Source organism: Halichoerus grypus, chromosome 11 (genome assembly GCF_964656455.1).
Source record: "Halichoerus grypus chromosome 11, mHalGry1.hap1.1, whole genome shotgun sequence".
Classification (NCBI taxonomy): Eukaryota; Metazoa; Chordata; class Mammalia; order Carnivora; family Phocidae; genus Halichoerus; species Halichoerus grypus.
The window spans coordinates 47,428,119-47,443,576 of record NC_135722.1 but is presented as its reverse complement, the minus strand read 5'-3'; the positions used below and the strand labels follow the sequence as shown (position 1 = coordinate 47,443,576).

Sequence of the window (15,458 nt, the reverse complement as noted above, 5' to 3'; positions counted from 1 at the left end):
CAGACACATCACACACAAAACCCCCACTGCGGCCAGGCCGCCTGGCTCTTTGCCCCTCTTCTCTGTCACACAGGCGGGCGTGGCTCCATCACAGAAGGGGGATGCCCCACGGATGAGAACCCTTACCCCAAGATCCTTGACCCTAGCGATCCCTGCCCACGCATTGGACCACCGGCCACAAAACCACAATGTGGGGAGGTAGCCATGCTCCCACATCACTCCCAGTGGAGGAGCAGGCCTGGGGCAGGGTGACGTGCGGTTCCCCATCCAGGAGCAGGCAGAGCTAGAAGCAGTGGGCGGGTTCCATCCGCCCTGGGCTCTGGGGCCGAGGCCAGGCTGAGAACAGTCCCCGGAGGAGGAGAAGCAAGTGGCCTGACAGTGGGGGGAGCCTGTCCGTACAGCCTTCCCCGTCCGGCCTTTGGATCCAACGAGTCCCTATTTTCATACCACTCAGTGTTGCCCTCGCGGGTGCAGGCTCTGTACTTGGTGCTGCGGCTGCAGCGGAGAGCAGGACAGCCGTCCTGCGGCCCCGGGGAGCCCGGTGCACGGACCACGCCCAGGGCGGCAGCTGGCTGCTGGCCCCGCCTACTTCTGCCTACCCGCCCGTCTGCTCGCGTGTCCGGGTCTCCTGCCCGCCGGCGCGCAGATCTGTCTGCCTGCGTGTGTCCACTGGACGGGCTGTCTGACTCTCCGCAGTTGTCCAAGTGCTGCTGCTCCGCGCAAGGCAACCGGCCCGTCCCAGGTCTCCCTGCGGGCTTCGTCCTCACTGTGCTGGGCTCCACTTGTTTTCCTGGCTTTCTCCCTCCTCCTCAAGGGCAAGGACTGTGTCCGATCCATGATTCATCCGCACGTCTGGTGCTTGCAGCATGGGGCTGAGACAGAGTGGATTAAGGTTTGCTGAATGAATGAATGAAAGCCTCTAGCCTGCGTGGGCTGAATACAGGCCAACGGGATTGTTCTCGCTCACCCAGAAGAGCAGAAGGGTGGGCCCCAGAGCAGGCCCAAGCTGCAGGGAGGAGACAGCAAAAGCTGTCCATCACCCTGAAAGGGAAGAGGGTTTTGAGAATGGTATTCCCATGGTAGAAGGCTCAGGATTTGGGGTCTTACTGTGGGGGGCGATCAAGGCTGAGTTCCTGGCTGGTGGCCTCAGTGGAGGGAGGTCACACAAGAACCCAGGGAAGGGAGGGTTTCATCTTGCCTCTCTTTATCTTGGGGGCCAGGGGAGGGGAGGACACCCCCAGTCCCGCCTCTGGCTATGGGATGCGTGGGCTTGTCCTCTTCCCTCCAGCTTCTACCCCCTAAAGCCCACCTGGAGCTCCCCTGCCCTGCTCAGCAATAGCACACACTGGAGTCCCATGCCCTGCTCCATGCCCAGCTTTGGAGGGGCCCAGGGGAGGGCCCTGCTTCACTCCCAAGCAGAGGGGAGGGACCCCAGGTCTGTGTCAGTCAGGTGATCAACGCACAGTAACCTCCCCGGAAACATTCATAAGTTTAATCCACGCCAGTAATAAAATCGCATTACATTTCTCATAAAATAAATGTTCCCATTTATGTACAGAAGACAGACTGTTCAGGCCCAGCCCGGCCCCAGGAGGGGTCACACACAGACGGGCGGCAGAGGAAGGGCCGTCCCTCCCATCGAGGACGGAGGAGTTCTAATCGGCAGGAGAGTGGCTGGCCGGCCAGGCGGGTGGGCAGACGGGCAGACAGGCAGACGGGCAGACGGACAGATGGGCCTGGAGGCCAGGCGCCGGGCATTACTGAACCTGGGATTCAAAGGTGCCATTGAGCTGTCCCTCCTCATAGTCCATCTGACACAAGATCATGTTGTTCTTCAGGAAGAATTTGTCTCCCACACAAAATCTGGAAAATCCAAGCAGGAGAGAGAGGCCATGGAGGGGTCCCAGTGGATGGTGGGGGCTGCAGACAGGCCCCAGCCCAGCCCAGGAGGTGGACATGTGAGAACTGAGGTCCTGGAGAGTTTGTTCCTTCAACTTTCCAGAAGGGATCCCCAAAGGTCTCATAGCAAACCTGGTCAATCACCCTGGGTCAGCCCAGTCCTCAGCCAGGCCCTGTAGTCTGGGGTGTAGGACAGACAGACAGACAAGTCTGGCCCACAGTCGGGTCTTCCCTGGAGGGGTGGGGTTGGTAGGAAGGTGTAGGAATAACCTACCCCAGTCCCAGAGAGGGAGAAAGAGAGAGAAGGACAAAGAAACAGAAAAAGACCGAGAGAGGTAGAAATGGAGAAGGAGGAAGTGGTAAAATGGTTGATTTTTCTATCCTGTTCCTTTCCCCAACTTAAGGGGATGACTCCATGAAACTCTTCCTTTGAACAGAATCTGTAGGTTTCCTGGAGCATCCTTCCAGGAGGAGGTGACCCTGTCCCACCATCTTCCCTCCCACCCAGAAAAGGCCTTGCTTTGCTACCCCCACCCCCCACCCCCAGTCCTTCTACAGTATTGGAGGATTCAGCCCTTTCCCCAAAGATGTCCCCAGGGTGGCTAGGGCTTCAGCCAGACCCCAGGGTCATGGGCCCAGTCCCAGCAGATCCCAATCCAACCACCAGGTGGCACTGCAACTTCACCGAGCCCTCTTAGTGGCGGGTCTGTCCAAGCCCCCAGCGATCCCCCTCCGTGTTCCCTACAGGTCCCTCGGGACCTCATCCTCTGGGAACACTTGCATGAGCTCCTTCCTGACATGGGGGCTCCTGAGAAAAGGGCTTGTCTTCCAGTGCTAGGTCCCCAGACAGGGCTGAGGGGTTCTGGCTCCTTCAGTCCCTGGGGCCTCCCGCGGGGCTGGGACACTGTGTAGGGATCAGAAAGTGGCTGGGCTGGAACCAGAATCACAGGGGTGAGTAGCTGCTACCATCAGGCACACGAACACCTTCTCACTAAAATGTACACGCATGCACACACAAATGGCAGACACCCAAGGGCACAGGGCGTGCACACAGACCCCTTGTACATGCGCGTTGAAGCGTGTTCGCGTTCATACTCATCCGTCATGCACACACATGCACACAGCGCACCCATACCTGCCTTGTCCGCGCACGTTTAAAAATCCACACACGTGCACGACACAATGTACGTACACAGTAAGCGCATGCGCGTGTGAGCCATCACACTGCTCCGACCTGGGCCCGACAGACACGCACACGACAGTGCCGGAGGGCACACATCCGGCCACACGGAACACGCACACGCACATGCATGCTCCAGACGACGTGCCCTACGAGCCTGTGGGCATTTGCACGGACACGCCCAGCGCGCGCCGCCCCAGCACGAGTCAGCTGGGGTCTGCTATAGGCGCAGCGCTCACCTCTGGTTGCAGAGCTGGCAAGCGAAGCAGTCGAGGTGATAGACGTTGTCCCGGGCCCGCATCACCATCTCGAAGGCTGGGATCAGCTTGCTGCACGCAGCGCAATTGCCTGTGGTGCCGAAGAGCCTGCCAAGGGAAGGGCGCAGGGGGCTCAGGGGCCTGCGGGGCGGAGCACTGCCTCTACCCCGGGCCCTGCGGGTCCCTACTCCTGTGGGCTTAGCAGGTGGGCCTAGGCAAGGGAGAAGGAGCACAGAGGGCAGCTTCTAGATTCCGCGAAGAGATTGGGCTTCAGAGAAATCGGCCCAGCCACCCAGGGAGGGGAGCATAGGGGCTCGGGGGCTGGATGACACTGCCCATCCCCGGCCTGGCCTGTCAAGGCCCCCCTCGCAGGCTCCCACTGGGGTCAGGCTACTGGGCCCCAGGGCCACTGGAAGAACACGGGGCTGGACCATGAGCGAGGACTCCAGAGTCACACAGGCATGAACTCGGGGGCAGTCCGCCTGCCCTCAGGCCGCTCATGGGTCTCTCTGAGCCGCATTTATTTTTTAAAACGGAGACTGAAGCGCATCCTTTGCAGGCTTGTTGTGGAAACCTCAGTTAACTCTCCGTCATGGACCACTTAGTGAACGCCTCGACCGAGTGGGTTTGCCTCATGCCAGGCATTGTTCTGAGGGCCGTACTAAGACCAACTCATTTAATCCTGACAACAACCCTATGGGGTGGTCTTTTTTCTGCAACCAACTCATGGGTGACTTGCCTGGATCCCTTTTTCCTTTTCTTGGATCTCAGTGTATCCTTTTTCAAAAGGGGGTGCTGGACTAGGTGATCCTGTTCAAATGCTTCTAAAACAGGACTGATGCCCAAAGAAAGTTCCAAGGCCATCTGGCACAAGACCTCTTTCATGCAGCCATTCCCTCCTAGCTGCTGGTTGCCGAGCTCCAGGGATGGGGCACTCACTTTCTCCCCAAGCAGGCCAGTCTCGGGCCGGGGTTCCAATGGTCGGAGCCGGCCAGGCTCCTCCTTGCCTCTTTTCTGCACACCGGCTGAGCAAGCCCCAAGTGAGGCAAGGGGGGCTGAGAGGCGGGCGAGAGACCCTCTAATCCCTGATTTGTCCAGCTCAAATTCAGGCATCTGCAGATGAGCTTGGCTCCATTATTCATCAGCCTGAGCTGCCTGGTGGCTCAGATTAAGGCAGACAAAGACTGGGCCACAACATCTGCCTGCCAAGGGGGGCCTCACTGCCCCCAGCCCAACGCCCCCATGGCTGTAGACGGGGCAGGCTTCGTTCGGACAGCCCCCTCTGGGACAGAGCAGCCCAAGGAAGCCCCACCCCCAGCCCAGCCCACTGACCTACCTGGCCCCAAAGTCATTCCTTGGCCTCTGCCAGAGCCCAGAAAAAATACCTTCAAGCTTCAGTAGCTGGCAGGGCTCAGAATGCTTGCAGGTGCTTTGACTCTACTGACGAGCCCATCCTGCGCTGCCCCCCCCACCCCAGTCCAGGTCCTGGGGACTCACTGGTCAGTGTGCCAATTCTCCTCAACCCAGGAGGTTCAGCCCCCAGGGGATGTCTGAGACCTTCCCACTTGGAGGCCCCTTCCAGGTCATCGAGGGGCGAGTCCCCAGAAATATTCTTCCTTAGCCCCTCCTCCTGGCCTCAGCCCTTTCCTCCAGCCCAGCGAGGAGCACTGAGTCACAGATCCTGGATTACTGCGACACTTCAAAAGCTTCCGGCTGAAGGCAGAAGTTGAAAGAGAAGGTGCAGGCAGGTAAGCCTTAGGCTCTTCCCGAAAGTAGGGGAGCCTCTGCTGATAACCCTGCCCCCTACCACAGCCCAGACCTGAACAGAGGGAGGGCCCCACAAAGCCCTTGCCAGACCTACTAATTAGTGCGACGGGCCTTCCTTCCTCGCAAGATGTGGCCACCACCACCCCGCCAAATGTAGATGCTGGGTCTCAGCCAAGGCCCCCACTCTGTGGCCTCCTCCCAGCCTTGCTGATGTCACAAATGGCCTAAGGGAGGGTTAATTGGGGGAGACAGCCCCAGGGAATAGGATCCAGGTTGTGGGGTGGGTGGGTTAGAGCTCCAAGGAATGCGAGCTGGGGAAGCTTTAGTCTTCATACTATTCACAGAGGGACAAACTGGGGCTTGGAGAAGGTCAGAAGCCAGAGGGTTCGGAGCTATTTCAAACCCAGGTCTTTAAGCTCCGACATCAGTGGTCCTTCTCCCAGGGTCTGGCTACCTGCCAGACGCCCAGGCACCCAGATGTCTAATGCCAGGGCCCGCTGGGCATGGGGAAGAGGAGGCAAGGAGACTTCACCAGGCAGGAGGGGCCCGGGGAAGTCAGGGCTTCCCCACCTGCTCCTGGAAGGCCTCTGAGGTGTCCCCTCCCAGATCCCAGGGACAGGGTGGGTCAGAAGCACCTGGCAAAGACGGGCAGAGCCAGGCTGGTGCCCTTGGGAAACTTATCTCAGGTGCCCCATGGTCGCAAAGGCTGGCTCAGGCCCTGCGCTGGGCGCTGAGCCAAGCAGCTGATGGTGTGGCTCTGTCTTCGGGGCTCTGTGGATGTCTGGGGGAGCAGGGCCGGGCCAGGATGGTCGGAGATGAGCACTCAGGGCCTGGGTCTAGAGGCAGGGGCGGAGCCGTGCCAGGCCCGGGGAGGGGGGGCGGGGGCCAGCGGGAGGCGCACCTCAGGTAGTCGCGTCGGCACAGGATGAGGTTGGCCTTGGTGTAGAGGGTGGAGCCCACCTCCCCCAGGCGGCAGTCACAGCAGGCACACTTGAGGCAGTCCTCATGCCAGTACTTGTCCAGCGCCTTCAGCAGGTAGCGGTCCTTGATCTTGCGGTTGCAGCCCGCACAGCCCTTCTGCTTGCCTTTGGGCTGGACGGAGAGCATCGGAACGCCTGTGGATGGACAGACGACAGACAGATGGACACGGGATGGACTCTGTGGCTGCGGGCCTCAGGGCCCATCCCTCGAGGAATGGGAGCCCACTGCTTCTCCCTGTTGCCCCCTCCAGGGTAGGGATTCCCAGAGTGCTCACTTGCTCCCCAGCAAGCTCCCTGCCTGGCCCCAGGTCCTGTCCTTTGAGCTGCATGGCACAGGCTGTTCCCCTGGCCTGCGAAGGTCCTTCCAGAAGCTGTAGGCAGACTGCAGAGCCCCGCGTCTCGCATCTGCTTGGCTGCACAGCACACATGTAGCCCCAAGGCCCACAGTCCCCCTGAGCTGTTTCTCCCCACCCGGCCACTGCCTTCTGCGGGGCCTGCTCGACAGGAGGCCTGAAACTCTCCACAGGCAGCCGCCATCTGACTGGCTCTCCCAGTGGCCCCAAGAACTGAATCTCACAACGGGCTGGGGTCCACTAGAACTCCCAGATCTTTTTGCTACCTCAAGACTTCCTGACATAGTTTGTGCCTTGGACCATTTTACCCTCAAAAGTCAGGCTACAGCCTTTTGGTTTACTCATGTAAAACTGTGGCGGGATCAGAAAGCAAGTGGGGTGCCCCCTGACACTCCCAGTAGGGAGCAGGAGCTCTGGGTCTCCTGGAGGGAGTGTGCAGGAAGGCAGCTGGGCCTGGCCTCCTTGGGACTCTCCCCCAGGAATGCTTCTAGCTAGATTCAAACTTCCTACCTGCCCTAGCCTGAGGATGGGGAGGTTCTGAGTCTGAATCCTTGCTCCTCCCACCAGGACACGGGTCTCTGAGCCATGGGCCCCCTCCCAGGGCCCATGCATGCTTCTCAACATATAAGAAAAAATACAAAGGGTAAGAATTTCAGCATGGAGTTTACTGGAAGGAGAAGCTGACCTCCCAGCAGGCAAGTGTGTGCACTCATGCACACCCCACGCACACAGGCATAGCGCGCAGTCACGTGCAGGCATGTGCACAGAGGCTCAGGCTCCTAGTCCCTGGCCTTGGGGCCACAAGGAGTGATCTCAGGGAGCAACAGTTGAGGAGGAGGTGGGGACAGAGGTCATCCTGAGTCTGGACATCCAATGTGGAGCCCTGAGGCTTGAATGTGGTAAAGACTGCTTGGAGGGAAGTGCAGGGAGTCTCGGAGTCCAGACCCAGGATGAGGGCAGGTGGGGGTACCTGTAGGAGTTGCCTGAGAACCCCTTGTGAAGACAGTGGGGGTGGGGGTGTGCGCCTTCCCTGACCAAGGCTCGGGAGCACGGAGGAGTCCTCTCTGGAGGGAACAGCCCACCCCTTCCTGCCTCTCTGGCTCTCCACCAAGCCCGTGAAGTCTGCCCTCCTCCTGGCCCCCTCCTCTCCAAGGGACCCCAGCACTCTCGAGGGCTCTGGGTTCAGCTCCCACTCCCTGGTTATCCCTCCTATCCCTGCCTCTGCTCACTGCCCTCTGCCCAGAGTTTGAGCTGCTTCCTTCCCCTTCCCTCTTGCTGGTGTCTGACCCTTCCTCAGACGTCCGAAAACAGTCAGCCTCCAAGGGGCCTCAGTCTTAGAATCCACAGATGTCAGGTCAGAAGGGCCCTGAGAGCTCTTCCAGGCAAATGCTCCAAGGAATGATGGGGAAACTGAGGCACAGAAGGTCTGAAGGCCAGGTCTAGTGCAAGCCAGTCATCATCCAGCTGGTTCGGGGGGCCCTCCCCGCTGCTGTGCCTTGGGGCCTCTTCAGACCTCTCTTGGGGAGGGGGCCCTCTAGGGCCCAGGAGCAGGACAGGTGACGGCCGAGGGGAGGCAGCACTGGCCAGCAGCGGACTCTCTCCTGCCTCCTTGCTCCAGACCCCGCAGGGCCTGTTAGCTGGGATGCTTGCCACCTAATTTCCTTAATGCAGCCCTAAAGGTTAATTGGTCTGAGACAGTGAGGGGGCTGAGGATGACTATGTCCTCAGGCCTGCCTGTGTCCCCTCCAGCAGGGCCCAGTCTGGTCATAGAGCTGAGGCGGCCGTGGAAGCCAGCTGGGGAGCGGGCATCCCTGAGAGCTAAGGGGGCTCTGAAGGGCTCCTTCCAAGGCCAGGCCTACGGGGAGGAACCGGCTGTGAGCAAACAGGGGAGGGGTCGGGAGAGCTGGATGTGAGGAGGTCTGTGGGTCCCGGGGGGGACCACTGTCCCTGGGTCCCGTGAAGGGAGCACCCAGCCCGCACAGCTAGAAGTACACACGCACCAACTTGGAAAACCTCAGGCCTGGCCTCTACGAGAGCCCCGCCGAGGCTGGTTCTCCCCCCTTGGTACCTGGATGGGCAGCAGGCCCGGCCCCCCTCGCCTGCCCAGGGCTCTACCCTTGTGCTATCACTAGCAGGAGGTGTGTGAGTAACTAGAATGTCCACACGCAGGGGATACACTGGATCCACTAAGTTATACACCGAAACGAGGAGGGACCCCAGCACCAGAAGTGTCTGTCCTGCTCCGTCTTCCGTCTGGCATGGCTCCTGGCCAGGCTGGCCTTCTGAGCTCAGGCCCCAGCACGCCCGGCCGCAGAGCCCGCAGAGTTGTGGTCTGTAGCCCTAGCTGGCCCGGCCTGGAACCTACAGGACCCAGGGAGGCCGTGAGGAGCGAAGCCACAAGCTAGCCCAGGTCCCCTGCGCCCTGCCTGGGCCTGGGCTGGCTCTGGCACACCGCCGGGCTCCGGAAGGCCTGGGAACTCTGCTTCCTGGGCCCTGGAGAACTCTTAAGAAGCCACAAGGCTTCCTGCCAAACAGTGTCTGATGTCCACCGAGGCACAGACCTCCAGCGCTAGCCTGGCTAAGGAGCTCCCGGAGCATACGGGGACCTTGGGCTCTCTCTGCCTGGAAAGGCTGAGGTCGTGGGAGAAGTCTGACTCACCCCTTTCTCTTTACTGGGCACCCACACTGTGTTTGCTCTCTCACTGGGCTGGTTCAGGAGACCTGAAAACACTCCTGGAAAGGCAAGGAGATTTAAAGGGGGCATCTCTGGTCTCCTGTTCCCCAAATGGGAGTGAGATGTTCCCCAGAGGGTCAGGGCTCGCCCTCCCCGCCCTGCCTCCCCAGCCCCCACCCAGCCCGCCAGTCAGCCCTGCAGACACCTCTTCCCTCCCTCCCTCCCCTGCCTGGCTCTGGGAGCTGAGCCTTGGGCCATGCACTTTCCATTAAGGAGATAGCATCCCTTTGCTGAAGTCCATTTGGGATCCATTTTAGTGTTATCTAAAAATCAAATCTACATGGTAATCCTTTTAATGTACTCCTGACTTTAGGAAAAAAACAGCTTTGCGCTCCTTCAGGAAAGGTTTTAAAGCATTACCCAGTAATTACTACTCACCCATGAAAACACTGATATTTTACAATGGATGATGTTTGAGCCTGCCCGCACGCGCAAGCACACGCTCAGAGACACACAGGACCCGGCAAAATAACCGGTTCACATAGCCCGTGTGTTCGCCCTCCATCTCAGGGTGTGGGGAGGGGGGATGCCATTTGAGGGGAGATAGGCCAAACCCCTAGCCCGCCTCTATGCCAGGCAGGCTGATAGGAGCAGGAAGCAGCCTCCCAGTCTGACTCATCTGGCTGCCAGACACTCAAACCCTCAGCTCTTTAATCTGGGGAAGAGCCAGACAGTCCCAACGACCAGGAGGGACTGCCAGAGGTCATTTGGCTCTTCCTGCACCCACACTCCAGCCAGGAGAGAAGCCCTCCTCTTCACTTGGACCCCCCAAGGGGTCTGCCCGGCCAGACTCACATCCTCAGCAATCTCTGCCCAGCTACCCCAGGCCACGCTGCCCCCATATCGGGCGTGTCAAGCCCCCCTGGCTCCCAGTCCCCCTGATGCCTCCCTCCAGCTTGGACAGCAGGCTGAGCCCAGCTGGGGAGCACTCCTGCCTCGAACAAGCTCCTCCAAAGCCAGTCCTCCACCCGAGAATGCCCACCCGACCCAGCCCCCAGTCACTCCCAGCTATGCCCTGCACCACTGCGGTCCCCGCTGGCTGCTCCAGCTGGCATCCCGAGGTCCGGGGCCCCCTCCCACGTGCCATTTTGTCCTGCTTGGCACCTCGGGATCTGGTCCCTGCAGAATCTGGAATAATATCCCTCTCCATCCTGCAAATGGACCTGGTCTGCTTCTATCCCGGCACCTGACCTCCACCACGGCCCCAGGAAGAAATGCCTTGTCCTACCTATCCCACTCTCCACCCAAACTCAGAGTCAGCAGTGGGGGTGAGGCGCAGGGGCCGGAGCTTGAACTCCCAGAGCCTGCTTTCCAGCCTGAGCGCTGTCCCAAGGAGCTGGAGGGCCTGGCGCAAATCCCTCATCTTTCTGACTTGCTTCTGTGAAATGGGAGCCAAAAAGGTCTCTTTTCACACAGATGGTGGTGAGGACAGAACAAGGTCATGCTTATGAAGCCACAGCCGAGTCTGGCTTCCAGGGGGGACTGACACGGGGACTGGGGACTATTATTAATATGCATCCCAGGATGCCCTCCCCCTGTTCTGACCCTTGTTTCCTTTTTCCTGTAACTTTTTATCTTGACACAATTTCAAACCTTCAGAGAAGTTGCAAAATAGAAAGAATTCCTGTACACCTTTTGCCTAGATTCCCTGAATAGGAACACTTTACCATATTTGCTTTATCCTTCTCTATACATCTACCTATAATTTTGTTCCTGAGTCATTTGCGAGTTGGGTTCACACAGGAAGGCTTACACTCCTAAATACTTTGATGTGTATTTCCTAAAAACAAGGACATTCTCTCACTTAGCCACAGTATAGTTAACACCACCAGGAAATTATCATTGATCTAACACTATTACCTGCAGACTTCATTCAGATCTGACCAATTCCCCCAATAAAACCCTAATGGCAAAATAACATTCTGGATCATGCACTGCATTCACTTGTCAAGTTTAGTCTACTTAAATCTGGAAGAATTCCTAAGCCTCTCTTTGTGTTCCAAGACACTAGCATTTCTGAAGGATACAGGCCAGTTATGGAGTATCCTTCAATCTGGGTTTGTGACACATTTGGTGGTGTGACTTTAATTCCTCTGTGCTTCAGTTTTCTTTATTGTAAAATGAGTATGAAAACAGTCCACATCTCATAGAGTTGCCATGAGGAATAAGGGAGTAAATCTATGTGACGTGCTCAGGACTGACTGGACCCGGCAGTCAACAGTTAGCTCTGATTAGTGTCACCCCATCTGGCACAGGGGAAGGGATGACCTTAGTCACAGCTCCATCTCAGGTCCCTCAGCTAGTGACGATCACGAACTTTGAGGCAAATACACGGATTTGAGTGTGCCACCCTGGTTAAAGTCACACAGGCACCGGCTAGAGTCCAGTGTGACCTGAAGGGCAGTCCCGTGGTCATGGCGGACGTGCGTAGAAGGAAGCAGCCCCGCCTGGATGACAGGCAAGCAGGTGGGAAGAGATCACTGTGGCAGCTCAGGGCAGGCTCCTTGGGGGCTGCGGGCGGGTGTCACCTTGGCATTTCTCGTCATCTCTGTAAGTGTCCTAGTAGTGCTTCTCCACACCACAGCACGGCCACCCAGGGCAGAAGCTGGGCTCCCCCAGGGCTAAGGGCAACTTGTCAGGAGATAAGGCTGACTGAGCTAGCAGGGCTCAGCTTCTTAGTGCTTGGCTTACAGCAGCCTTGTGAGATAGATACCGTTATTATTATTATTCCCAGTTTACCAACAGGACCCAAGGAAGGTTCCAGCCTGTCAGGGGTCACAGCGTTGGTACGGGACAGAGCTGGGATTTGAATCCTGGCCGGCTGTCTCCAGGGCCCAAGCACTGGCTTGATCGGCTGTGCGGTCAGGGAATGTGTGCCGGGAACCTCCTGTGCTCGCGGACCCAGGAGGGAGGCGTTAAAACAGAGAGCAACACGGACGCAGGACTCGCACAGCAGCGCACGGATACTTGTGTGGGGACACGTAATCACATGCATGTAGGCTGGGTCCACTAGAGGGGGGACCGTGTGGTTTATTCCACAACCCAGCACAGTGCTCAGACACATCCACGCATCCGAGCGCACGCGTGATGGGCGTGCTCATTACACACATTTATGCACAAGCAGTCACATGCACCTTTACTGCCTTTTAAAAACAACATTTCCAGAAAGTAGATCGTAGCTCAAAATCAAGCTCTGATTTGAGCAAAACCCACGAGTAAGAGGCCTGGTGCCCCTGTTCTCAACACCACCTTCCCAAGGAGATGGAAGAGCGAGAGCCCCTGGGTTTTACCCGAGATGACCCATGGGAGCGCTGGTGCTTCTCCAGAAAGGCCGCCCCACATATCGCATCCCCTCTCCAGCCGCTGGGGGCGGGGTGGGGTCTGCGGGCTTGGGGAATCTGGGTCGCGGCCAACGTGCAAGGTGCTTGCGCCCACATGGGCCCGCGCCTGGGCCTAGAACGGCAGAGTAGGGTCCCAAACAGAGCCAGCCAGCGGCCCCTCCATGGCATCAATCCTGTTTAATAAGGAAATTTGAAAGTGTAATCTAATTCTGCAGAATCTCTTTAAATCTCGTTTTCTCAGAAGTAACTTCATTTCGCACGGACACATCCAGCCTTGTGAGAAGGCCTCCATTTCACACCAGTTTTATCTCCACAATTTCTCGTCTCACTGCACTCCTATCCCAGGGCCTTGCCATGCGGCAGGCGAGGCCTGAACTAATAGCATTTCCTACTCATTTGGAATCAAAAGCCAACGAGAACAACTGTTGAAACGCGAGGCTACAGCCACCTAGAGCACGTTCATTACCACCCCTCCGCGCACCCCTTCGCAGGTGGTGTGCTCATCGCGTGAGATGAGGGAGAAGAGTCGGGCTCCCGTGGCCTCCAACTCCCCACTGGGCCAGGGGAGGGACGCTGGGGGTGGCGGCCAGCTCACTGGAGGACTGGCCCCTTTGGCTCTGGCACTGTCCCTTCAAGGGGGTCTGGGAGAAGAGGCAGGTGGTGTAGACCCAAAGACTGTGGGCCCTGCAGACAGACGGCCTCGGCTTGAACTTTGGCTCCATCACTTCCCAGCTCTGCCTCAATTTCCCTACCTGCTAAATGAGGACAGCCCACTTTAAAGAATTACTCTGAGGATTAAATGAATGGACATGAAGTACACTGTTTGATATAGCGGCTTAAAAAAATCAGCTAAGGGACGCCTGAGTGGCTCAGTCGGTTAAGCATCTACCTTCGGCTCAGGTCATGATCCCAGGCTCCTGGGATCGAGTCCCGCTTCAGGCTCCTTGCTCAGCGGGGAGCCTGCTTAACCCTCTGCCTGGCGCTCCCCCTGCTTGTGAGCGTTCTCTCTCATCCTCTCTCTCATTCTTTCTGACAAATAAATAAATCTTTAAAAAAAATTCAGCTAAGAAAAATGATCTATGTCTTATGATCCAACAATTCTCTTCCTAGGTTTACCCCCACCAGCAATGACAGCTTATGCCCACCAGAGGGGATATACAAGGATGTCCAGAGCAGTTTTCTTCATAACAGCCCCAAATGCAAACACCACAAATGCCCATCAACAGTAAAATGGATGATACACTATCGTGCACTCACACAATGGAATAACACACAGCCACGAAAAAGACGGAATCACGGATACACCTACAACATGGATGAATCAGATGGAATAATGTTGAAAGAAGCCAGACACAAGGTATATACTGTATCATTCCATTTATATGTATCACACAAACAGGCAAAACCGATCTGCGCCGAGAAATGTCAGAATAATGGTGTGTATTATCACCTGGCAGGAGGTGTGAGGAAGCCCGGTGAAGAACTGGAAATGTCCCAGTCTTGATCTGGGTGGTGTTTAAAGGGGTGCACGTAAACGCAGAAGCTCATTGGACTGAACATTTGAGATGTGTGCATTTTACTGCATACACATTACACCTCCAAGAAAAAAATAAAGAACTGAGATGGGCACCCCTCGGCCAGGACTTTGGACGCCTCTTCATAAAACCCACCGTTTACTCAGCACTCACGACACCCGTGATCTCAGGGAATCCTCAGATTCACTCTGGCGTCCTAATGATGACCCCCATTCAACAGACGAGGAAGCAGAGGCCTAGGGACGTTCAAGCCCTTATCCAAGGTCACACAACTAGGAGGCCGCAGGGCAGGGACTGAATTCCCCCCTGGCGGACTCCGGAGATCAGGTTCTCATCCAGCCCACGGCCCATGGCTTCTCTGCACAGACGGGTTGAGGAAGGCTCACTGGGGCGGTGTCTGGGTCCCCCTGTGTGGCCTCGATGCCAGAACGATCTGGGGTGAGGGCCGGGGGCATGCCTAGAGCAGGGCCTGGGATAAGAACAGGAGAAATGATGGCCCAGGCAGGGCACAGTCCACATGGTCTGGTGGGTCACAGGCCACTTCTGCTCAGCTGGCGGTCCCACAGAAGCTACAGCTGCTGTGGGACCTCGGAAGGGCTTCGAAGCGGGGCCAGAAAGGGGATGGGGACCAGAAGGGCCGAGTAGAGGCAGACCTAAGATGTTGGCATCGCAGCCGGGAGAGGGACAAAGAAGCCTTGAGACGGCACATGTCCTCAGGGAGGTAGGCCGAGCTGTGAGGGGAGGGCTGGGGGCTCCAGACCCAGACCCCAATTGCTGGGGGGGCTCTCAATCAACAGCCAGGGGCTGGTGCGTGAATGAGGGAAGAGGGGAGGGAGGGGGACCTAGAGTGGGGCCCAGCTCAGGGTAAGCAGCTGAAAGGAGGTCCAGCAATAATTGCCTTCTCTAAAGTGTTAGGTCCCTTCCGGTTTCCACAGTCCGCCACAGCAGGGCAGGCAGAAGCACCATCCAATGCTGTCCCCATACACCTGCAGCCGCTATGGTCACGTCCAACTGCATGACAATAGCCTTTATTGCCCACTCTGTGCCCAGTGCTTTACACTCGCTAACTCTCATCTTCCTGATGACCCAGAGGTCAGAGAAGTCACACAACCTGCCCAAGGGCAAGCCTGGGAGTGGCCAAGTGGGGGCTTGGGACCCAGGCGGCTGGCCCCACCCCCTTCCTGCTCTATCTCCCTGCCAGAGGCAGAATGGCATCATCTTTTTCCTAAGCAGTGGGGAAAGTGAACTTCTGCTTGGACCCAATCTGGTCCTTGCAAAAGAAGAAAGTTCTAAAGACCCCTTGTGGGGTACATCAGGGCAGGACAGGCCTCTGGGCCCCAGTGCCCCCCAGAGGAGCCATTTCCTATGAAGGTGTATTTTTGCAGCACGTTTTGGGGGCTCAAACCTCCTTC

At 57.6% G+C, this 15,458-nt stretch overlaps 1 protein-coding gene across 2 annotated transcripts in view; it reads right to left on the bottom strand.

Moving 5' to 3' along the window:
• Nucleotides 1–1,478: 1,478 nt before the first annotated feature.
• LMO1 (LIM domain only 1) overlaps nucleotides 1,479–15,458 on the bottom strand; it is a 40,536-nt gene continuing 26,556 nt past the window's right edge. For both annotated transcript variants that reach the window (XM_036101534.2, XM_036101533.2), the window contains 3 exons: nucleotides 6,005–6,218; nucleotides 3,319–3,444; nucleotides 1,479–1,863 (listed from right to left, as the gene is read on the bottom strand). In XM_036101534.2, coding sequence (XP_035957427.1) covers nucleotides 1,758–1,863; nucleotides 3,319–3,444; nucleotides 6,005–6,218 — 446 coding nt within the window. In that variant the 3' untranslated portion in view covers nucleotides 1,479–1,757. The remainder of the gene's footprint in view (nucleotides 1,864–3,318; nucleotides 3,445–6,004; nucleotides 6,219–15,458) is intronic.